The sequence below is a fragment of the Lycorma delicatula genome, chromosome 4 (genome assembly GCF_047948215.1).
Source record: "Lycorma delicatula isolate Av1 chromosome 4, ASM4794821v1, whole genome shotgun sequence".
Taxonomy (NCBI): Eukaryota; Metazoa; Arthropoda; class Insecta; order Hemiptera; family Fulgoridae; genus Lycorma; species Lycorma delicatula.
This window is the reverse complement of record NC_134458.1, coordinates 25,820,316-25,847,014: the sequence shown is the minus strand read 5'-3', so window position 1 is coordinate 25,847,014 and position 26,699 is coordinate 25,820,316. Positions and strand designations below refer to the sequence as shown.

General features: G+C 32.7%; 1 protein-coding gene across 4 annotated transcripts in view; it reads left to right on the top strand.

Annotated features, from left to right (window-relative positions):
* Positions 1-26,699, top strand: part of LOC142323200 (thioredoxin reductase 1, cytoplasmic-like) — a 76,543-nt gene that overhangs the window by 16,324 nt on the left and 33,520 nt on the right. For 3 of the 4 annotated variants that reach the window (XM_075362539.1, XM_075362540.1, XM_075362541.1), the window contains 5 exons: positions 2,576-2,639; positions 7,340-7,557; positions 11,868-12,060; positions 14,614-14,765; positions 26,449-26,679. In XM_075362539.1, the coding sequence (XP_075218654.1) occupies positions 2,576-2,639; positions 7,340-7,557; positions 11,868-12,060; positions 14,614-14,765; positions 26,449-26,679 (858 nt within the window). The remainder of the gene's footprint in view (positions 1-2,575; positions 2,640-7,339; positions 7,558-11,867; positions 12,061-14,613; positions 14,766-26,448; positions 26,680-26,699) is intronic. The other variant, XM_075362542.1, reaches the window with a different exon arrangement.

The following is a 26,699-nucleotide window of genomic DNA, read 5'->3' as shown; positions in this document are numbered from 1 at the left end:
TGCAACAATTTTTTTAGGAGTCATAATATTGTAAATAAATTAGTATTATTGTATTTTTGGCAGTGATAGTTGTGGAGTTGTCTTATTTGGGAAAACATTTTAATAGGTGAATTGACAGAGTCCTTAAGAATAATTAAATGGTAACCGGTTTTCAAGCGTAAAATAACTTCAGTCTGGTTGTACATCAAATTGAACAATGTCAATATGAACCGGGTTCAGCATGTGAACATACTGTATTTATATAGTTTTTTTTTGTTTTAAATTCTGGAATATGTTATGATCATGTTACTGCACTTCTGAATAATCCGATCGGTAATGATAGAGTGCATTTGTGATGTGTAACTTAATTTTATCAAACTATTGTAGATTTTTTTGGACTGAGATTACGGTTGAACTAATCTCATCGATTAACAGTTTCAAAATGTGGGTATTTTTTCCACCTTCCAAAACTTTTAAATTACATTACTTACAGGGTCATTCACGGAAACCGGATGTTTTTGAAGTGGGTTGTACTCGGGCATTCGTGGTGGGAGGGGCACGTGGCTGGCGTCTGACGTTTCCTTTGTTCATAGCATTTACATTTTAGTCTTTAAGATGGAGCTGTGGACGCTAGACCAACGCCTGTACGTATGTATGACAGTTTTGTGCGAAATGACGAATCCGTAACTGCTGTTCAGCGAGATTTTCGCCGTCAGTTTAATATCCATCGTAATGCAAGCGTCCCTTCTTGTAACACAATATCGCGACGGGTAAACAACCTTCGAACAAGCGGTTCAATATTGAAGAAAAAACCACCGGGTCCCCGACGAACCGCTAGCACTCCGGAGAACATCGAACGAGTAAGGGAGCCGTTGTCACAAGCCCACGCCGCTCTATTCAGAGGCATTCAGCAGCGCTTCAAATCAGCACAAGTACGGTAAGACGAATTCTGCATACAGACCTGCATTTCCATCCTTACAAGATAGCCGTCGTGCGGCAGTTAAACGAGCAAGATTTCACGCAGCGATTACAATTTTGTCGACAAACGCTTACCGTTTTTGAAGAAAATGAAAATTTGTTACTGTTAATGAGTGACGAAGCCCGTTTTCATCCGAATGGCTTCGTCAACAAACAGAATTGCCGATATCGGGCAGAAAGAAACCCGCATCGGCTTTACGCGAGACCACTTCATAGCCCAAAGGTGACTGTCTGGTGTGCAATAGGAAAGGTCGGTGTTATCGGACCGTATTTTTTTGAAGAAAATGACGCTGCCGTAACTGTAACAGCCGATCGTTACATTGCGATGTTGAATACGTTTTTCATCCCTGAGTTAACAAAACCGGGGAATCGATTTTCAAAACGTGTTATTCCAGCAGGATGGAGCTACAGCGCACACAGCGAGGGCAACGACGGCTGTTCTTCGTAACTTGTTTCCGGGACGGATCGTTTCCAGATTCGGCGACATTCCTTGGCCCCCTCGGTCCCCCGACTTGAGTAGTTGTGATTTTTTTCTGCGGGGGTTTCTCGCAATCGCGTGTGTACGGCAATAAACCGCGTACATTGGAGGACCTAAAGATCGCAATTCGTCATCACGTCACCCAGATTGATGTCGACATGCTGCAAAGAATTGAGGCCGGTTACCGTGAAAGTCTACAACAATGTATTGCCCAAAATGGACTTCACTTGCCGGACATAATTTTTCGTTCACGAGTAAGGAACAAATGCTTTGATTTAACAAGTGTGTCAGTACCGATAAAACATTTTTAAAGTAAATATTCAATTTTTTATGATTATTTTAAAAACATCCGGTTCCCGTGAATGACTCTGTATAAGTTAAATTATTTGCAATTTTTAGTAGACTTGTCATAAATAAAGCTACAATTGAAAATTTGGTTATATTCTATGAACTCTGGCATTCATTTTGAAAGTATTATTATCCATGATTGTTTATAGGTCTTGTCCAAAATAAATGCAGAATATACTTTCAAATTGGATATCTAATGAGAGATTCATCAGGTTTATTTGTTGGAGTACGTAATAGCCACTATGCAAAATTCTGTGGTGACTGTTGATATTAAACAATCTGTTTTTCATAAATGAAAAATTATAATACTTAAATAAATTAAATAATAATAATGATAGTAATATGGTATAACTGGTAATGCAGACATGAAATCATGAAGCGAGCATTATAAGTCTGCCATTCTCCAGGGACTAGTTACTTGTATAGTAAACTTTTGTTCATAAATCCGTTTTCACCATTATGCTACTACTGGTCATCTACAGCTATATGTAGTCTTAAGGTATCTTTTACTTAAAAGTAGTGAATTTCTTTTTAATATGACAGTGGTTTTAAAATATGAGACCTCATAAGTCTGAAAAGTACAGACTGCATAAAACATTAGACAATTATTGAAAAGATTAAAGCAAAAGTTTAATTTTTAAAGATCAGTAAAGTTGTTTTGGGATGTGATATGAAAAAGTAAATAATATTTATTTATAATGTTTAATTTTTTTAAAAATAATTATAAAATACTTTTTTTATTTTTTAAAATAACAGTAATATTTTGTTTTTGTTGTGTGTTTTTTTTTTTAGGTGAAGGAGCTTTTCAAAAAACTTAGTATTAATTATTTTGCTTTTGAAGTTGATGTTCATAAATGTAAGTTCAAATTTTGTCTCTTAAGACTGGTTTTTATACTTTGATTTTTTAGATTTTGTTAAAAAAAATAATTTCCAGTTAAATTTGTATCACAATTATGAATATAATTTTGTTTCATAGATCACAATGTTAGGTTCTTAGATCATGTGTGGACTTGCCTCAAAATCACATAAGGGATACTACCAGTTATCAGATGGGCAGAGTGATCCTGATCTATAAAGCTAATTTGTATTCACATAAAAAAGTACCAGTAAAAAGAGCTAAACATCACAATCACTCAGAACTTTATTGCTTTAGAATTGTGTAAATAAAATCAGGTTGACCACTTATTTATTGTACTGCCATGCTAAAATTAGAAAATTTCTTTCTGATTGTTATCATTATGCTCAAGGTTAGATGAAAAATTTTAAGGAATTTAATTTCTTTTATTGAAAGATACCTTGTGTAATTAATGATGTTTGATAAAATTTCCTTGAAATCATATCAATTAATTTCATTTCATTCATATTTTTTGCATAAATTAATGAGAATTTGTCTGTTAATAGTTTCTTAGTATTACTAGTGTTCACTGTAGATGCTATTGTTGGCCTTGTCTTATCAAGACCAAATTTTTTTGTGGGCTCAGAAAATCTGTTGTCAAGAATAGTTTCCTGTCAAACAGTTGATTACATAGTTTGTGGGAGACTTATTCCTGAGTATCTTCTGTAAATTTCATTATAATTTGTTAGAATTTTGTTTAATAATTTTTCTTTCTAGTTATAAATACTGAAACAGCAAGAGAAAAATGTATTAACTGTATAATGTTAATGCTAAATAACAAAAACAATTATAAAAATTAAAAAATACGACTGTCAAAAAAAAAAAATAGAACTAAAAAACAATAATAAAAAGAATTTAAAAAGAAAACAAGGAATGGTAATAAAGGACTAAACATCATTATGCAGTATTTAATTAATAAAATAGTGGGTGCCCATTTAATTTGCTTAAATACATTTTTCATGTTGTAGAAGTAGCAAGCATTTAAGTTTGTCTATTGATTAAGTTCTTGCCAGTTCTTACTGCAGTTGGCAGCGATAAGAAAATTTTGTCCTTCCAACATAAATATTTAAATGCAGTTTTAATAGTAATTGTTATATATTAAAGAGCTCTGAATAGTAATTATTCTATATTAAAGAGCTCCCCGACAATTTTAATATTTTTGTTGAAGGACAAAATTTTCTTATCGATGCAAGACCTGGTGAAAACTTATTCATTAGACAATCTTAAATGCCTGCTATTACTACAACATGAGAAATATATTTAAACAAATAAAACTGTCTGAAAGTTGATTGGTCACACATTATTTTATTTAAGTTAAATATTGTGTAATGGTGTTTTGTCCTTTATTTCCATATCTTATTTTCTTTTTTTAATTCTTATTGTTGTTTCTTGGTTCTATTTTTTTATTATTTAAAAAAAATTTTTGGCATTCATGTTATTCAATTTTTATGATTGGTTTTATTATTTAATATTTTTAGTGATCATTGAGAAAAATTCACGATTTGAAAATGTATAGATATAATGTATTTAACATACTGAGCCAAATAAGTAAGCTGTGAACATTTCAATTTATTTTTTTAATTGGCGTAAACCAATCTAAATGTACAGATTTCTCAAGCGATTGAGCTCCTCGAGAGACTTTTTATTTTGTGGATCATACATCAATTTTCTAAGATCCAAACAACTAATGGTTAAACTGTCCTATTTTCTCAAGTCTCAGTGCTGCGTATGCCTGGCCCTTGGTGCAAGATGCGAGTGCACAGATCTATGACCGCTGTATCTAGTGTAGTTCCTTGTAGTTTACGCACCATCACAGCCTAGTACAATACAATATTAGTGGCAGCATACGTCATTCCACTTTGCCTTGTCTCCATAAAGCAACAAATTCGACAGTAGAGGGCTTGATATTCAATCCGATTAGAGCATTACCTCTAATCATATTGTCATCAAAGTCTACAAAGACCATTTGTGAGAGCTCGCCAGGTTCACGCTGGTCTCAGCGTAGTGCAGGCCATTTGATTTTTCTTATGACACCCATTGCTCCGTTGACCAGGACGTGATTAATGTTTATGTTCTTCTGCAACATCACTCTCAATCCCAGACCTATGTTTAAAATTGCAGGAACCCCTCCAGTTTTATTTGGATTCATAGGTATGAAGTTTTGCTTTGTTTTTTCTGTAATTCTTTGATTCCATGGACATATCCACAGCCGTGATTTTGTAGACTTTGGATGATTTAGCCAACTCAGCAATTATTGTCAAATTATAAATGTCTGCCTGCTTTGTGATTGGAAAAATATGCACACATTTGCCATCCGTGAACTTATCTACGAAGGGGACCCTGCGACTATCTAAAATTTCTAGCTGATGCATTGTGAGTTGGTCAACTCACAAATTATTCAATATTTCTACAAAAGTGGTGTTTTTTGCTTGCTTCATATTTTTCAGTAATTCATAGAACTTAAAAAGTGCACACAGGTCTACTTCAGCCGATTAAGGACTGTGGCTGCTTGAATCGGTAGACACCACCAGCAGCTTTGAATACAGGCGACAGTTGCATCAGATCACCAAACAAAACAATGTTTAGGTCTCCAAAGTAAGCATCCTTATTTTGAGCTGCTGTAGCCTTAAGTGGATATTCCTAAACATTATGTGGGGTACCGTTGAAATCTCATCAATGATGAGCCAATTTGTGTACTTTTACTTTAGCTGTTCCATTTGAAGATGCTTGCTGGTAAGTAGACGAAGAGTTGTTGTCTTGCTCTTTTCAATAGAAAGAACAAATGTACTAAAAGTGCAAGGTATTCCCTCCAATCAGGCTTATGGACGCCTGTCAGTGCCATCACCAAAACAGCTCTACTCGCTAGCGTTGAGCGAGGTGACTTATCTGTTCCACAACCTACTAACAAATACTCCATTTGAATTTTGTAAATTGTATGATTGTTTGCAGATATATAAGAGCATCCCCATTGCACCTCCCAAAACAATGTCCCAGGGGCACCTCGTTTGTTGCCGGTTGAGTGATGATCAGTCTAGCCCCACACAAGGTGCTTGCATCAGCTCACCACTCTAGTCTCACACACAGTTCCCGTGAGAAGCATGTTATTATTAAACAGAATTTTTTTTAATTTATGTAATATTATTTTATTTAACGTAAATTTAATTCTATTATTTTTGTAATATTATTCATTTGATTGATTTGAATCATTCAAACTCAGCTCACACAGTGGTAGAGACTCACAGTTCATTAATTCAATTCATAAAAGTTTGTGCTTCAACTGGCAATTCTTCACTACTACACAGACATATATATTCGCGCGTGCGTGTTTGAGTGAGTGAGTGGATGCATGTGTGTGTGTGTGTGTGTGTGTGTGTAACACTCCTGGCTATCATAAGGATTCCAACGCGGGGTGTCATACATCTAAATTGTTTCAACCATTGAGGTGCTATGGTGGAACAAATATACATACACATACACCTTAAAAACATTACACTCCTTTTTTGGGTAATTGTATAAAAACTGGTTTACCTTTTGACTGTTTTCTGTTGTTATTTCTCTCTCTCTCTCTCTATATATATATATATATATTTAAAAAAAATTAATAGAATTAAATAATTTAGTTTGCTTACTAGGAATAGATAAAGTAAATAAAATTAATTAATAAAATTCAGATACAGCCATTAAAGTAAATTCATACTAACAATATTTACTAATTTATATTTGTTGTCACATATAACATTTATTACAACCCCAAACATTTATTGTTCCACAAAGACATAATAGTTAGGAAAAAATAAAATGCCTCTTAAAATTTCCAAGGACATTTGTATCAGGTTTTTTTTGTTGAGGTATGATTTAAAAATGATTAACATGATTTAGCAAAAATAAAAGTATGAGGAGGTAAGACAATATTTTTCAAACTAATTTCCTAAATTAGGTACGGTTTTGAAATTGCGTAGATCATTATTTAGATAGGTTTATAAATACATATGATTTTTTCCTGGATGGATTGTGGCCAAATAATGCAGTGTGAAGAAACTAATGTTGAACAGGTAACTAGATTGTAGATGTAGCAGTGTGTGCTGGTTTTGTGCTGTTTGTAATCCCTATATTAAAATAATTAACTAATTAATAATTTTAAAGAAAAATGAATAATCTAAAAAAATAAAAATAAATGAAAAAGATAATTTATTTAAAAAATTTTAAAAACAAAACATTTTGTAGGGTAGAATATTTAATATTTTGGCACGATTAAATTTTATCATTTAGGGTATAATTTTGTTTTGATGTACTGGTACAGTACTGTTAGATGTTGATTTTTAGTAGTAGGACATTGGGTTTACTTGACGGCAGTTCAATGATTAGTTTGAATTTTTATTTGATTCCCAGATAGGAAACACAAGTATACATCTAAATAATGCTATTTGCACTAATATAAAGAGTAGAAATGATTTATGATTAGTTATTTATTTATGATAACATAATTTTTATGTTTTCATATGATATTAACCGTATAGGGATTGTATTTGGTAATGCTCTTGTCATATTTTCTTTGTTATTAGTTTTTAGAAAGAACGGTAGAAATGATTTAATTTCTGAAATTTTTTATAGAGATCCACAATCATATGTATTTTAATGCATTTTTTGTTTTCTCTCATCAGATACCCAAGAAATAAAAGATGGGTTATTTAAGAAAACGAAGCAAAAGACAGTCCCAAATGTCTTCATTCGGGGCCACCATATTGGCGGATGTGATAATACTATGCAGAGGTATCATGATGGTACATTGTTTAATTATCTTGAAGGAAGAGAAGATGTTACTTATGATTTTGACTTAGTCGTTATCGGCGGTGGATCTGGTGGAATCGCTGCTGCTAAGGTTTCTTAAATTTGTTACTTACGATTTTGTTATATTTTAGAGCATAAATTATTAGTATTTATTTTTTTTACAACTTGATTTTTTATCATAAGTTAATATATTAGTTTTATAAATACAACTTATTGCTAGTCATCGTCGATTAGCTATGATTAGAAAAAGTTACAAGTATAATAAAATATGAATTTTTGTTAAACTATTCAGAACTGCGATACTGTTCACAGTTTTTACTTTTTATCTGATTTATCCAACTTTCTGTACAGTGAACTTATACTTACAGAAAAACGATCATATCTTTTTTCTTGAATTTAATATCTACCCCTGAAAATTCTAAAATTACAGTCTCTTAAGGTTAAATCAAGAGCTGTTCTATTACACATTACATGTAGTCATGGTTTTTTTTGTATTTATGTGAATTGTCAATCTACTTATGCAATTCATTTGTGTTTTTAACATTTTTGGCTACGCGTTTCAAATGTTTATGTTAAAAAATCACTTGCTGAACAAAGAAGAGTTCAGCTTAAATATAACCTGGTCTTAAATTTAATTCTTGGCAGGTGTCTGATATTTTATTATTATTATTATTATTATTTATCTGACTTATCTTCTTTGTTACAACATGTGTACAATATACAGCAAGTCAACTACTCCACCGATGAACAACCAACCTAAAAGCTAGGCTGAGCCTAGACAATCAATTACACAGTACAATAGCCCAAGTCCTGTGAAAGCACAGGAAGAACTGCTATAACAAAAGACAACAGTGTGAGATAAGAGATAATCTGGAAAGAGCAGAGATGGTGACCCTAGATTTGAAAAACAGCTTTCCTGCCTGCTCTGAATGATGGCCACCATTATCTCACAATTCACCAGAAAGTTTGATCAGTTTTTGAACACAGATCAATAGCCGGCTGTACAGCCTAAGCAAGTGTGTACAGATAAATGTTAAATTTAAAGTTTTTGTAAGTTGTTTAAAGGAAGTACTTTTTTGGAAAGAAATTTTACTGTAATTGCATGATTTTTTTTCTGTTTATCTGGTATAAAATGTTTGTGAAGATTAAAGAACAACATTAAATTTTTTTTCTTTTGGACTTGTACTTTGACACTGTTATTCTATTTCTGTTTTTTTAAAGGCAAATGAAATTTCATCTAATTCTTTTTGTTGAAATTATCAATTTCAATATATCCATATTGGTTTTACTGAAATATTTCTAGGGCATTTTTGGCAGGTGTTCATTTCTTATTATTCTTTTGTAACATGCTAAAATCAGATATTTTTCAGTCCTTTTTGTTGAAGACAATATGCTGTTATGCATTGTTCTTAATAATGTAGAGTATGAATATATAGTTACTATAAAAAGTTGATTTATTTGAGCTCTAAATAAATGTTGCAATTTAATTGTTAAAAAAAAAATCCTTAAGTTTCCTCTAAAATTTAAATCAGTCTATTCAGATATGTGTATTGTAGTCCCTAATAATTTATATATCTATATTTTTTTATTTATATATATTTTTTGTTAAAGAAAAAATACTGCTGATTCACTTGTGTGGTTGCATAAATTTATCTAATCTCAATGACAAAGTTATTCTACTTTAAGTAATAGAAACTACTATTCATTATCTCATCTTAGCCTATTTTTTTTCTTTTGAATACTCATTTTGTCATTTGTCACAATACTTGAAAGAGTATTTTATATTTATTATATAATTGTATACATTAACTTGATTTTTATTGCATGTAGAGAATAAATATGATAGATGTGGTTTTATAGAAAATAAAATGTGGAACAGTTTTGTTTCGCACTATCTTTGTGTGTTGTTAGTGAACAAATTTTGAAAAAATACACACACATATATATTTATGAAATATAAACTGCCAAAACACAGTAATTAGATAATTTAAACTTAACATATTAATTTCCAATAACTTGTTTTTGCTGTATCCTGCATCTTCAGTTTTTATTAAATTCTGTATCTATTGCATTAAAACATATTTTTTCAATTGATTATCATTCTTTTTAAAATTATTTTATATTTTGAATAATATTAAGAGTGTATACATACAGTGTCTTTGCTATCCAGTACTGAAATATATATATATATATATAATACAGGAATATATATGTATCTTTTTTAACTGAATGTGCCTTTTTCAGTAAGAAACAAGACTTCTGTGGATTAGGATTACTTTTCAGAATTTTATTAAATTGAAATTAATTTTACCTCATAAAAAATAGAAATTAAAGGAACAAATTCAAATATATATTTCAGGAAAAGATATTTCTGATTATTTTGTTCCCCTTTCTGATTACAGCAGAGCATAATAAAATACTGACAGTTATGCTAAAATTAAATTAACATTTTTCTAAAAGAATGTGTTGATTGAATGAACTGAGAAATCCAAAGAAATAGCATTGACTTGTGAGTAATTTTTTTATTACCTTAAGAGTTTGAGGCATTAGAGGTGTTTCCTCTGATGATTTTTTTCAATCCTAATTAGATATATATAAATAATTTGTAGGCTAATGTCATTGATCACTAGCAGTGAAACCTTGTCTACCTTTTAACAATAACATATTGTTATTTGTTGGGATTTTTTAATAGAGTTTGCTTGAATTATAACAGTTATGAACTTTGAAGATTGCCATTATTTTCCTAAACAAGAACATACTATTTGCATTAATTATCAGTCCAGAAAAAAGATTAAAAACTTTAGGATAAAATGATCACTTCTGGCCTTGGAATTTTAGTTAAAGCTGTTGTAATTTTCTTCTTTATATGGTATGTATATATTGTTACCACAAATATGCCTAACTTAATATTGGCAGGTGACAATGGTAGCAGCTCAGATTTCAGTGGGAGCACAGTATATGTATGTGCTGGTACAAGTGTCACTTCCGCCACGCAGATGACTGCGCAGTTTTCCCACCATATCAGCACTGCAACCCCACCACTCTCAAGCTTCAATAAAAGAGCGTGCACGAGAGTGAATTTTCAATTCATTGTCGACCACCGCCTGGAGAAGACCAAGAAGAAAAAGAAGATGGAAGAAGACAGAAGAAGACAGAAGAAGTTCCTTGGCTGCCTCAACTTGGGACCTCCCGACAGATGCCGGCATCCCCGCCAGAGCAGCAGGCCTGGCCAGCCTGCTGAGTGAGCCACTGGATGCAGACGCTACCTTCCCGCTTCAGCTCGCTGGGCTCCAATCGCCCTGGCTAGCGTATTCAGCAGCAGAAGCCGGTCCAGTGTGGGATTGCTCAGGGAGAACCGCATTGGCCACAATGGCGAAAGACGACTGACACTACAGGGCTCTGGGGGCCACCACTGCCATGCTGTAGTGGAGACCCAACTGCCGCTGAGGGCAAGTCTAGTTTGATTTCAATGGACAAGCCACAACTCCCCGACTACAGCCATGTCGACTTCACTGGAGACCAGCCTTGGTACCCAACAGCTCTTTTCAGAGCTAATGAGAAAAAATGGCCGTTTTCAGGGCCACCACAAGATTATAAATTACAATGAGTCGTCGAAGCCAATCGAAACAACAACAGCCCTTCTCAGGGCTACTACAAGGTTATTATAAGTCCCACATGCCATTGAAGCCATTCAGCAACAATATTTAAATATATATTTAAAAAAAAATTATTTTCTCTGATTATCATTCCAAGAATTAAACTGCTTTATATTAGATATTCTTTGGAAAGTAAAGCCTATTTTGAATTAACTAGGTTAGTATTTTTGTGTTTTAAAATAGAATTTATGGAATGGTTTTCAAGATAACAATAGATTGCTAGTGTGTTGTTTGGATAATATAAACACAAGTATTAGGTAAGTAGAAAAACTAGTTTTTCGTTTTAGTATCGTATGTTTTAATATTCTATGTTTGTTTCTTTTTTCATTTTTGTTCCCTTAGTAATTAATTTATTTTAACTTTTTATTTTTTATTATTGCTTGTTTTTCTTCTTTTTTTTAAAATAAATTTTAGTGTCTGTTTATTGCTGTGATCAGCTCTTTGTTAAAATCTTGATTATTATCATTAAAAATTATTTTATTGCACTTATGTAACTTGTAATGAACCTTTTATATTTAAAATCCTGTCTACTTTTAAACCGATAAATTGTTGCTAAGACTGACAGGATATTATGTGTATTCTACACCTTATAACAAAACATTACTAATCTACACCTGGCCTGTGTTTCATTGTTAATTATTTTGAGGTTTGTAGCTTATTTAAAAAACTTTCCTTACACATTTAAATAAATGGAAGGCGTTACTAGCATTTACTCTTAATCTAATTATTTTCAACTTTTTGATAGGAAGCTGCCGTTCTGGGGAAGAAAGTTGCATTATTTGATTTTGTTAAGCCAACAAATCATGGAACTAAATGGGGTGTTGGTGGAGCATGTGTAAATGTTGGATGTATTCCAAAGAAACTGATGCATCAGGCTGCAATTTTAGGAGATTTATGTGAAGATGCCAGCACTTTTGGATGGGAAACAAATTTTTCAAGTATGATGCTATTCTATTTTTAACTAATTTAGAACTGATTTAATTAGTATCAGATTATGTTTTAAAGAAATTAATTGTTGACTTTTCTAAAGTGAATTTGGTATGTATATTTTTTATGGCTTTTTCATAAATGCCAAAATGCCAAACCAAATTTTATTAAAGACTTTAACTGGAACAGTAGTCTGCAGAAAAAATGGCATTAGACTGATGAATCAAATGGTTCCCCTTTGCCTTCTTTAATGAGTTTTACTGTTTTAACAAGCCCGCCAAAATATTTGTAACATTCAGAGAAATTTTGTTGAAAAGTTACTTTATTCTGTTTATCACCAGGACTGGCTTGTACAAATCATTATTCTTAGAGAAAGCAGCATGACTGGTGCCTATTGTATTTCAGGTGCTTCTTATGTGTTTTAGCCATCAGAAATACCAGGGAAGATTTAAAAATCAAAAGTTGTGTTTTTAAAAAATATTGCTTGATATGTTTTATATATATATATATATATTTTTTTTCTTCATGGTTGAGGCTGTATAATGCATCCTTTCTTAACAGAATAGGGATACAGTAAATCATTACTTTCCATTATTGTTCCACTCTTTCTTATGGCTATGATATATGCAAATTACCTGAAGTAGAAAAGGCATCAATCAGAGCTGATTCCTCAGAGTAATAACCAAAAATTTTGTCCCCATGGACTTATAAGACCAGATATCTCTTACATTTGGTGGGTTAAGCTTAATGATCTGTAACAATATATCTGGTTCAGTAAAGCAGGTGATAGGAAGCCTGGCAATGATTGCTTGTTATTTCTAGAATTACAGAATTAAAATTTGTAAAGAATATTGATTCTTAGATAAAATTACATGAGGAAGTATCTTGGGTCGGTTGGAAGTTGCTCCTTTTTAAGATAGCTGCTGACAGATGGCTATACTCATTTCAAAAAACCAGGTCACTGTACTATGTACTGACAGGTAGAACATTACTGCAGACATTAGTTAAATAGCATAATGCACTTTGTCCAGGAAATAAGTTGTGAGAAGTGGTAGGGTCAACCCGGTTATGAATTAATTACACAGCTTTGACTCATAGCTGCTTAATATCCAGAGATCTAGTCCCCATGTGCAAAAGTGACCGTTAACAGTGATCTACATGGATTCTATTATTGACTTGGATAATATTCCCTCAGTGATAGACTTTCTCTTCTTTGCTGGTTTTCTAAAGGATTCTTCCCATGAAAATAACTATTATTCCTGTTGCCTGGATATTGTTAGTTTTGTTAATTGTTTACAGATTTTGTTATTATTTTTAGAATTTCTTTTTTACTCATCCTATGTAAATGTTTGATGCTTCTTTACACATTAAGGACACTGTTATAATCCTCCCATCACTAAATTATAAAGTTTGAACCTTTTAGTCCTGCTTTTATGATTTTATTTTAAATTGCATTATTATATTTGATGCTACAGGTGACTGCTACACCCCCAGTTTTTTATCTAAATGTAATAATAATAATGTAAACAAAGGAATAAAAATAATTTATCAACTTTATATTTCTGTTTCACAAAGGTAATTAAGTAATGTACTGAAATTAATTGTTTGATAAAACTTGCTACAAATAAATTTTAATGAAGAATTACTTTGAAAAAAGTAAATATCAAGATAAACTTATGTTAATAAATTAATTAGGTAAGATAAAAAATCCTGCATAATCCATCTATATATACACATGAAAATAGAATTTTAAGATTTATTTACCCCCTTTGTTCTCATTATGTGTGTAAAATAAAAGTATGGATAAAATTATACAACTATTTTATTTATTTTAAAGTATATAATAAAATAACATTATAGACAAAAATAATTTACTTAACTTTATAATCAAAGCCCATTTTCCATTAATGATTATTTAATAATGATGTATTATTTGTTTTACAATAAAAAAATCATTTTTTCTCCTTTCTTAGTATTATTAATCTACTTCAGTGTTAAAGGTTTTTATTTAGATAAATTTCTTTAGTTATATTTTACTTTGTCATGGGTGATAAAAGGTCTTTTAGCCTTTTATTTTTTGAGATCTGGGAAACCTTATGGTTTCATAATGTGCTGGGAATAGTGGCTTGGAAAATGAAGGAATATGAATTAAAGATAAAGTCTCAACAGTGAAAGTTATAGATCACCAAAGTAATGCTGAGTGTAGTTTCCATTTGGCTGGTTAACAGCTTGTTGTTTTGTTTGTTTCCACTTAAAAAAGGATTCATGTATCTTCATAAAACATGCTAAATAATTTAAAAAAAATAAGATGTATTTGACTTTTGTGTCTGATTGGGAAACTTTCATGAAACTAATTTAGTTTCAAAAGGATCTTTCCATTGGATAATATATAGAATGTCAGCAGTTGATGTTGATATTGCTTGACAAAGATATAAAAGATATCTTCTTTTACGTGATTCTTTTTATAATAGCTATTTTATGTAATAACTTTCTGATTACTTATATTAATTTAAATTTTAATTCCATTACTTTTTTAGTTTTTACATTTTCTTTTCTGTTTGTAGAACAACACACTCCTCATTCTTGGAATAGGATGGTTGAAAATATACAAACCCACATAAAGAAGTTGAACTTTGGTTACCTGAAGACTTTTAAAAAAAAGAAAATAAGCTATTTTAATGCCTTTGTTACATTCAGAGATCAGCATACAATTGAGGTACTCTAATTTTTAAATTATTTTTGAACCTAACAGAATCATTTTTACAGTTCAACTCTAACAGTTCTCAAATTGGCAAAAATAGCAATGCTTGCAGAGAAATTGGTAAAGTGATACTAATATGCTAATTTTAGATGCCAACTGTGTGATTTTAAAATACAGTTGGGTTTTTAAAAAGTGATATGAAATATTTGGGGAATCTAAAAAAAATTAATCATTAATAACAATTTCATGAAATTACATTTCAAAAGTCTTTGAAAGCAGCAAAAATTCTGAAATATGCAAATGAATTCTAATGATGTAAGTGTTGTATGAAAATATAAATCCTATCATTGAGGCAAGTTTTGAAGGTGTTGGTGAGATATGGTGCAAGGAAAAGAAAGATTGTAATCAAAGATAAGGAGATAACAATTCATTGGCTGATAAATTTCCATACTCAGCTACAAGGAAGCATTGAAAATACAAAGCGGTCTGTATTTCTATTTAAAAGATCAAGAGAAGTTGTTTACAGCATTAGAAATGGATAATGTAATGTGTACATGTGAAATATGTGAGAGCGCGCATGTATGCGCACATGTGTGCGTGCGTATGTTGTATAGGTGTTTGCCTGTTCTATGGTGTGTTATGTGAGTAGATGGTGGGGGTATGGATGGTTGTGTTTTATGTACCTTTGAATTTTGATAGTGTGTGAGTAACAGTGAAAGAGTGCAGATCGTTTATGTGCAATCATTAAGCAACAATAAATCAATATAGTCCGCTACATTAGTGTCTTTTCATTTTCATTGTAATCAGTAACCATGTCAACCTTGTTGGTACTCCAACCGGATATTTGTATGTGACCAGATCATTGTGTAGCAGTGAATAATTAATCAATCATTTTATTATGCAGTAATGAACTATAAATTATTCATCATCTCATAGTGGTGTGCTGTGCTTATTACATTACTTTATTGTGGAAGTGAGCATATTACATCAAATTATGCAGTGACTAATTAGCCTAGTATTCAGTACATTGGCTGTTCCATTGATCTTATGTTGTGTCTTTGACACAACACAACTTATGTTGTGTTACGACGTTTTGTGCTTGCGACCTACTGGAGCCTACATAACGTCAACTGCAGTTATCACTTCAAGACCAGATAAGTTAAAACGTAACTTCACAGTACTATAATGTATCGGGTTGGGCTCAACCCCGCTTTACATTACCTGTTGTAAAACTGCCCTTAAATTTGGGTGATTACGATGAATGGGAATCATTTCATGATAGCTTTAAATCATTAATTCATGAAAATCCAAACCTATTGGATTGTCAAAAATTCCATTACTTAAAATTATCTTTGAAGGACGATGCTGCTAACATTTTACAGTTGTTGGAAGGTTCGGCTGAAAATTATAAAATCGTTTGGAATTTATTAATAGAAAGGTTTCAAAACAAATGTTATTTAGTAAATAAACATGTTGCAGCCATTTTCAATTTAATTAAATTAGATAAGGAGTCTAGTTCCCAGTTGAGAAGGTTGATTGATGATGTAAAGAAACACATGCGTGCCCTTCAGGGATTAGGTCAACCCACAGAATCCTGGAACACATTAATTATTTATTTAATTGCCACCAAACTGGATAAAACAACTCACCAGCAATGGGAATCCAAAATAAATTCCAATGAGGTACCTACCTTATCTGATTTAACTAAATTTTTGCAAAAAAGGTGTCAAATTTTAGAAGCGGTTGAGTCCAAACCATCAACATCTGCTTTAAACCAACTGCAAACGGGAAATTCTGTATCGAGGTCAAAGCAAACAGAAAAAATCACATTTGTACCACATTACCTTTCATTTTTAAAAAAATGTTCACTGTGCACTAATTCACACCCATTATATTTATGTGAAACATTCAAATAATTATCTCTTAGTGATAAGAAAAGGAAGTATGGAAGTTGGGACTGTGCTTCAATTGTCTTTCTTTCGGTGATCACAAAATTAAATCTTGTGGTGCTGGTTCATGCAAAATTTGCAGTAATGGCACAATACATTATTACATAATTCAGAAAATATCAACAACTCTGTGCGTACTAGATCAAATTCACCCATTTCTAATAGTGATGCTAAAGCAACTGAGGAACTTACAGTCAAATCACACATTTCAAGGCAGGGTATTTCTTCGTCATCTGTGCTATTGTCTACAGTTCTTGAGTCCATTCTAGACCACAGGAACTCCGCATTTTTGTCGTGTTCTGTTAGATTCAGGGTCACAATCAAATTTTGCAACTGAAAAAATTGTCAAAAAACTTGGTTTACCATCAGCAAACCTTTCGTAGAAGTGAGTGGGATTAGAACATCAAAAACTAGAACATCAAGTCAAGATTTAATTCATTTTCTGCCACTATCGATTGTGTTATCTTGTCATCAATTACAAGGAAGTTACCTACCATATCAATTAGCCAATCACACTTGAAAATTCCTCAAAATGTGCAACTAGCAGATCCTTATTTTAATCAACCAAGTGAGATTGATTTACTTGTTGGAGTTGAGTTATTCTTTGATTTGCTATGAGATGGAAGATTCAAATTTCATAATTCGTCTCCAACACCCCAAAACACTGTGCTTGGTTGGATTATCTCTGGCAAGGCCATGGGGCAACTCACTATATCACACATTACCACAACATGTAACTTATCTACACCGAATGACATTAATAAGACTGTTCACAGATTTTGGAAAATAGAAACTGTAGTTCTGAAAAGCAGCATACTGAACACGATAAACTTTGTGAAGAACTATTTGTAAAAACAACTACCAGAAATGATCACGGAAGATACTGTGTGAATATTCCTCTAAAGGGTGATGTTTGTGAACTTGGAGAGTCAAGGGACGCTGCATTTAGAAGATTTGTGTCAATGGAGAGGCGCTTATCTAGTAAACTGGACATGCATTCGCAGTACATTCAATTCATGAAGGAATATGAAATTCTACAACATATGAAAGAAATAACTTCTGAATCTAATTCATCAAAGGCGTATTACATACCCCATCATGCAGTGGTGAGAAATGATTCAACAACCACAAAATTGCAAGTTGTGTTCGATGCTTCAGCCAAAACAAGTTCTGGTGTTTCTTAAATGACATCTCCATGGTAGGACCAACCATACAATCTGATCTTGTCAGCATCGTTATTAGATTTAGAACTCATCCATTTGTTATTACTGGAGACATAGAAAAAATGTATAAAGTCAACATTAATCCATCACAACAAAATCTACAATTAATTTTATGGAGAGAACGACAAGAAGACCCGATAAAGACCTTCAAATTGCTAACCATTACCTACGGCACAGCTAGTACTCCTTACCTTGCCACGAGGACTCTAAAACAGCTGGTGCTCGATGAAAAATCTTCCTTCCCAACTGCATCCGAGGTACTCATGAACGATTTTTACGTAGACGATGTTATGTCAGGTGCCAGCATGGTAAAAAACACCAGAACAACCTGCTTCATGACTTGAGCGAATTGCTTCATCGAGGAGGATTCCACCTAAGAAAATGGACTTCAAATCATCCTGACATCCTATCTGACATTCCATGGGGGGATAGGAGCAGTGATTGTTTTGAAATTAATCTAGACACTACGGTGAAAACTCTTAGTCTTATATGGAATCCGAGACAAGATGTCTTTCAGTTTTCCATCCATGAAGAAACCAAAATCAACAATTTAACCAAACGAACAATATTATCAGCTATAGGAAGCATTTTTGATCCTCTAGGAATTATTGGACCAGTCATCTTAAAAGCCAAATTAATTATACAACTGTGTTCCTACCAACTTGGATGGGATGAGGTTGTGCCAGAAGAAATGCTTCATATGTAGACTCAATTTCAAAGGAAATTGCACATATTATCAAAAATGCGTATTCCAAGAGCCACAGCTTCTAAAAAAGGAGCAATTTCAAGAATAGAATTACATGGATTCTCTGACGCGTCTGAAGCTGCATGTGGCGCATGCGTCTATCTTAAGTGTGTTGACCATGATGGTAACATCTCAGTTCATCTAATCACTTCAAAATCTCAGGTCACAGCACTAAAGAAAATTTACCGTACTGAGTTATGCAAAACAACAAGAAACACATTGCACCTCCACATTGATTCTGTCTCATATTATACTGATTCCACCATAACATTGGCCTGGATTCAAGCTCCATCCTCTCATTGGGCAACCTTTGTAGCAAATCGAGTTTTCAAAATACAAACCAATACTGAGGTCAGTTTGTGGAAGCATGTTAGGAGCGAAAATAACCCAGCGGACCATCTTTCTAGAGGGCTACTACCATCTAAGATCATCAATCTCAACCTATATTGGAAGGGACCAGCATTCTTACACACATCAATTGTACCTCCAGATGAACCAGATTGACTTCCTGATTGTGACCAGATGCCTGAGTGTTGTCATTCAGTATTGTTGAGTGTTAGTACAAGGTACAATTCATCGATTTTGGAAAAGTTGTACATTTTATCAAGGTTCAACGAGTCATGAGTAACTCACAGTCACGTAATCATCGTTTCAGCAGTCAGTTATCAGTGTTTGAATTTCAGATAGCACTAAACTAGGAAACCAATTATGATACTGAAGTTTAACCCCAGATCAAATTCATCCAATAGTTTTACCCAAGAGTCACATATTCACAGATTTAATTGCTAAAAATTTTCACATTAATTCACTTCATGCAGGACCACAACTATTGTTAAATATTAATTGTCAAAAATATTGGGCAATCAATGGCAGAAACTTAGTAAAATATATCAATGTATCACTTGCGTCAAGGCAAATCCTAAACTTCAAATTCAAATCATGGGTGACCTGCCAAAATCAAGAGTACAAGCAACACTATGTCTGTTTTACACCACAGGAGTAGATTATTGTAGACCCTTCAATGTCAGATTAAACAAAAGGAGAGGATCTGTTCCAACAAAATGCTATGTTGCTCTCTTCATTTGCTTCAGTACTAAGGCACTTCATTTAGAATTAGTTTAAGATCTAACCACAGAGTTTCATAGCAGCATTGAAGTGGTTCATGTCAAGACGTGGAAAGCCCAAGGATATGTATTCTGATACTGGAAAAAATTTTGTGGTGCTCAACGAGAACTACAAGAACTTTATGATTTACAAAAGGTGAAGATTTCAAAAACACTGTATCAATGTTTTTAGCTCAAGATGGAATAACATGGCATTTCATACCACCCAGGGCTTCACATTTTGGAGGACTGTGGGAGTCCTTTGTCAAACTTAACCTAAAGCAGACAATGAGAACATCAGTTCTAACCTATACACAGTTTGTGATCTTATTAACTCAGAGAGAGGCATGCATTAACTTACATCCATTAATCTCTCTTTCAGATCAACCAAATGACCTTTCTGCTCTTACCCCTTCTCATTTCCTAATTCGTGATGTCCTCACCACCAATCCTGAACCATCACTTTCTTGTCTCCAAATCAATAAACTATCCCACTGGCAGCAAGTTATTTCAACATTTTTGGTCTCGTTGGTTGCTGGACTATTTAAATGGCCTGCAGCAAAGAAGAAAATGGACCAATTCCTCACCCAATTTAAAAATTGGAGATATGGTTGTCATCAAGGAGGATTTAGTGTTTCACCTTTGCAATGGAGAATGGCTCGAATAATCAAACTTCATCCAGCAGAAAACAGCACAGTGCAAGTTGTTACAATAAGGACTTCAAGGGGTGTCCTCAAGAGACCAATTACCAAATTGTGCTTATTACCAATTTCTAACACTGAAAATACTAATTAAGTCTTACTATAAACAGTTTATTAGTTAAGGTCTTATTTCTAATTTGTTCAATTTGTAGTTGAAGATTGCCCTTCAAGGTGGGGGACATGGATAATGTAATGTGTACATGTGAAATTTGTGCACGCGTGTATACATGTGTTGTGTGAGTAGATGGTGGGGGTATGGATGGTTGTGTTTTGTGTACCTTTGAATTTTGATCAAGTGCATGAGTAACAGTGAAAGAGTGCAGATCGTTTATGTGCAGTCATTAAGCAACAATAAATCAATGCAGTCCACTACATTAGTGTCTTTTCATTTTCATTGTGATCAGTAACCATGTCAACCAAGAAACTTACAATAACTTCACCAAAAATTTGGAGAAAATTACTTTTCCTTTTCACTTGTAACATACAGCATTTTTTATAATATAAAGAACTTTCAAGAAATACTAAAGTGTGCTTGTTGTAGATTATGAGGCATTCACACACTTTTCCCTGGCTACAACTATATCTTTTCCTATTGTGGCTGATAAAACTCTTAAAATCTTATTTGATGACTTCTACAGATTATCTCACCGACAATATACACATGTTATTTGATTTACTGGGTAAAATTGTAACCCAAGATTAACAGTTATAACCCAGGAAAGTAACCTGATTACTGTTGTTACATCACATAACATTGAATTGTTTTATTTTAATCCCTTACTGTCATTCTTCTCCTACAAGGCTTATAGTTATTAAACTATAAGTAGAGAGTTGTATTCTCCTCCAAATGAAAACACATGTGCCGCAAAGGATATTTCTAGAGTGGTGTTTTATAATTAACCCTACAACGGTGACATATGGTGTCACAGACTGAACAAATCTGTTTTTCCTAGTAGTGGGGGCGAGGAGGTAAGTTTTCCCCCCATGCTGCATATGGTACCTTCCTAACTCCCATGATGGATATGTTTTGTAAACTAGATTCTTAATCAGTCTCTCACACCAATGTCACTGAGTTCGTTTCATTATTTGAAGAACTTGTTTTTTTGTATGTTTATTGTAAATTTTTAGGTATTTGTAGGTATTTTGTTAGTTTTTATGTGATTTGTTTAGTTTATGTTTATGACTTCACACTTCTTGTTTCTCTTTTGTAATTTATTAAGTTTTAAGTCCAGGCTACGTTTATTATGGTTCCTGAGTTGTGTGCTGAACTCGTTCCTAACACCAGGTAGGACCTGTTTGGGACCTGATAAAATTATTTATGATTGTGGGTTCCAAGCTAGGTGCGATGCACCGATGTGAATGCTGCTTGTAGCATTTGCATCGGTGGCATCTTGACGGTGGCCAGATGAGATATGTCTTGAGGCCATGAAGTTGACCTCCAGTAAAGCCCCTAAGGGCTAGGTACAGAGGGGGTGGCATGAAGGATGGACCCGTCACAAGGGTGTCTTCCCTTGGGGTCAGGATGTGTAATATACAACTTGTTTTAGATTCAGATAACTGTAGCCCACCGGGCTAGTCTAGTGGTTAACTTGTCATTGCAAATTAGATTTTGAAGTCGAGAGTTGTAAGGTTCAAATCTTAGTAAAGACTTTCTTACGGATTTGAATACTAGATCATAGATACCAGTGTTCCTTGGTAGTTGGGTTTCAATTAATCACACATCTCAGGAGTGGTCAACCTGTGATTGTACAAGACTACACTTCATTTACATTCATACCATCCTCATTCATCCTCTTAAGTAATACCTTATGGTGGTTCTGGAGGCTAAACAGAAAAAAGAAAGAGAGATTCAGGTGACTATATATTTTTAATTTTATTATGAATCCATTCTTTGTATTTGTTTTCCTTTCTTTACATATTTTGTTTGTCATTTGTTGTCTCTACGAATTTTATTTCATATTCAGAAGTGATGATTTTTTTTTTAATTTTTAGGATGAATTTTAACCCTGATAAGGATCACCAAAGACTTAAACAAATTCTAGACAAACTCAACGTGTTATCATCTAGTGAAGGTGAAATGATGATAAAGAATCTGACAAAGAAAATGTCACTCAAACAGAACAACAAAGAGTGGAGATTCCAGTAGTTGAGCAAGACTTGGAACCTGACAGTGACTCAGTTGATAAAGTGATACCGTTAGATGAAGCCATATTTGTTGGAAAAGATAAAGAAATGTGTTGTCGGAAACATATCACTTTACTCAACTGCAGAACCAGATCCCATAATACAGTAAAGCAACTTCCGGGAGTTAGGAGTATGGCTAAAGGGATAGCTGTTCCTTTAGAGATATGGAAAAAAATATATTTGATAATTAGTGAAAACATGAATAAGCATATTTACACACCTTTGCAGTATACTCATGAGGCTTAAACAAAACATACTGATGAGATCGAAATAGAAGCCATTTTGGGTATTTTGCTCTTCTGCGGAATTTAAAAAATGAATCAAGTCAATGCTGAAGATATCTTCAAATTAGATGGTAGCACTCCAGAAATACTTCATCTTACAATGTCAGCCCAGCGATTGTTGTTTTTACTTTGAAATATAAGATTTGATGACAAAGCAATTGAGCACAAAGAGAACTAGTTGATAAGCTAGCAGCTATTAGAAGTATTTTTGACATATTTGTTGGCACTTGTAAAAAATATTATTCTTTAAATGAATTAGCAACAATTGACTACATGCTACCAGGATTTTGAGGCTGTTTCTCATTTTGGCTGTGTATATCGTCGAAGCCAAAAAGATACAGTTTAAAAATTTTTACTTGTGTGATGCAAAAATGTATTATACACTAAATTTAGAAGTGTACATTGCAAGCAGCCTGAGGTTGCTGTACTGTGTAGATACCAGCCCTTGAAAGTAGTAGAAAGATTGTGCCAACCAGTTTATGGAACAGGGAGAAATTTTATGCATTATGGTTGGTTTTCAAGCATTCCATTGGAGAAATTACTTGTAACAAAGTACAACCTTACAACAGTGGGTACTATAAGAATCAAAGAAAAGGAACTTCCTCCACAGTTTGTGCAACGTAAAGATCATCCTGTAGGATCTAGCATGTTTGGGTTCAGTGAACTTGTGACGTTGGTCTCATACATACCCAAAAAAGGTAAAAATGTACTAGTGATTTTGTCAGCACACGGTGATGACAAAATTGATGAAGAACCTGGGAAACCTGATATGATACTTTCATACAATGACGCAAAGGATGGTGTGGATGTCGTAGATCACCTATGTGCAAATTACGATTGTTCCTGAAATACTTGTTGCTGGCCTATGGTAATTTTTTTTTGTATTCTAAATATAGCTGGCATTAATTCACTAGTAATATTTTTGACGAACTGTCCAGAAAAAAATATATTGCAACACAATTTTATAAAGGATCTATCTTATTCATTGATATCAAATCATGCGAAAAGAGGGGCGTATTCACAATATTTACCACAGACAATGCGACTTCAGATAAAAGAAATATTAATTTCTGAAGAAACTAAAGAAAAAAAGTCACAACCAAAGAGATACCAGGAAGATGTGTATACTGCGACTCAAAAAAGAATAGAAAAACAAAATTACCCATCATATACTTTTGTGATAAATGCTAATCATGTCTCTGTCTGCAACATGTAACTGTAGTCTGTGAAGACTGCTTTGCTAATTGTAAATAGAAATTGTAATTGTAAATTAGGTTAAATTATTACTAAGTTTATTAAAGTTAATCTTAATAGAAAAAATGTTTAATTATAAAAAGATGTTTGTAAAAATTTCAAATAAAAATCTTATGACATTTATATACAATATGAAAAATAGAAAAATAAAGAGGAAAAAGTAAAACAGTAAAATGTAACAATAAAATAACAAAAAAATATATATATTTTTATTAGAAAAGGTGGCATATATGTATTTTTAAAGGTGGCACAATAAAACTTGCAGTCTCGTACACTGACAATGCAACCGCTGGTTATGTCACTGTCATAGGGTTAAAGTTCATTTTCACTGGTAAAAATATTTTGTACTAGACTAGTAATTAATATTTAACATTAATTATAAGAGTAATATTTAAGGTTGTTTTGAATTTATAATATAATCACTTTTTTTTTTAATTAAACATCAACTACTGATTTGTTAAAATGTAAGATAACTACAATGGCTGCTAATTGGTTAAAAAATCATTTGATTTTTCACCAGGAGGGCTTTCAAGTTATTTCAAAGCATCTTCATCTGGATGTCAAATTGACTTAAATTATTAATGTAGTAAGAACAAATCATAAAATCTTATTTAATTTTATTCCATATATACATATATATATATATATATATATATATGTTCTAACATATATATACATACATATGTTAGAAGTTATTTTAATATCCAGCTGAAAGAAAGCTATGCTAAGATAGCCTATCATCTTAACAAATAAATCTACAGTGTTACTGTCTTACCAGTTAATACTGAATGGTTCTGACATCTTACTGTTGCGTAAATTATTAGTATCAAACTTTTTCAGTATTTTGGTTATTTAATGTTTTGAGATATGAATTTTAGTATACTGATGTCAAGTAGAAAAATGTTTGAAGTGGGTAATGCCATTCTGATTAACCCTGCATGTATTATTTAGAAATTGTTTGTATACAGATTGTTTTCTCAATTTAAAAGTGCTGTAACAGTTAATCAGAAATATAAATTTACAGTTTGGTGACTTACAGTCTTGAAATTTGATCATTTTAAATCTGTAAATGGCTGACTTAATTTATACTGCTTTTGTTACGTCAATCTGTTATAGCCTTATTATAACCATGGTATTACTGGTGACTACTGTTACTTCTTTAAATTTATGATTAAATTGTGAGGAAATGGTCATATTTTACATGCTGTAATATTTAGATCAGAAAATTTTTGGTCTAAAAGGTATTCAGAGTTTGGTTGTTTCCTTGTGTAAATTTATTAGTGGTACCTACCTGAAAGGAGTTATTGTTTTAGGTAGATTTCATAAGAAAGCTACCTACTGTAATGGGTACCATGATTCAACTTGTGGAAAATTTCAACATATTTCGTGTTTCACATCCCCCAGACCCCAAAACCACTGTCAGTTCAAAGGTTTATATATACATTTATATATTTCACTTTCTTGTGGACATGATAACTGCCATAATTTTGCGCTAATCACTTTCAAATTGATACATAAAATATAATGATACAAAATCTCGGTCTAGTTTGTTAATGGGCAAAATTGGACCATGGGAATTGAAATGGTGGGGGCCTTTTTCAAAAAAAGAAAATCGCTATAACTTTCTTATTAAGTAAAATATTGAATTCATTTAAAGTTCCTACTATTCTTTGGATAAGGGCCTAAAACTTATCTAATTAATTTTTTTGATATCACCAACCATTGGCCCAAGGGTTGGAAAAATGGGGTTTTGAAGACAAAATTTGATACCTCTCTAATGGCACAGTATCGATCTGTTTAAAGTGGTCATTAGCCCTCTAAACATTACCTAAAACTTTTGTCTTAAATAATTTTTGATATGGCTAACCCTTATGGCAAGGATGACCAAAATGTTGCTGGAATTGTTAGAAGATGGGGCTTGTCATATGCTAACATATGAAACTTTTTTCTCATGCAACCATTTTTTTTTTTTAAACCTCTGTGACCACCGTTGGGTATTACTTCAGAGGATAAAATGAATGACTTTTTGTAGCATGTGAAAATACCATACTTGACCGGGATTCAAACCTGAGACGCTACCACACACACCACAGAGGCCGGCTTTTATCCCATATGTAGCACCAGTAAAATCTAACTCCGCCTTATGGCATGTTGAAGGGTTTTTTTTTGCTCTGTATTTTAATTACATAAAACAAAATTTATTTGTTGTGTAACATCAGTCTTGTGTAATTCAGTGTATTGTATTATTTTTGTAGGCTAAAGATAAGAAAGACAAAGTAACAGTCCATACTGCACAGATATTTATATTAGCAACTGGTGGACGACCGCATATACCTAATTTTCCTGGATCTGAGTTGGCGATTACGTCTGATGATTTATTTTCATTAAAAGAAAGACCTGGTAAAACACTGATTGTTGGTGCTTCATACATAGCGCTTGAATGTGCAGGCTTTTTAAGTGGTGTAGGGATTGACTGTACTGTTATGGTAAGATTCACCTTATGATA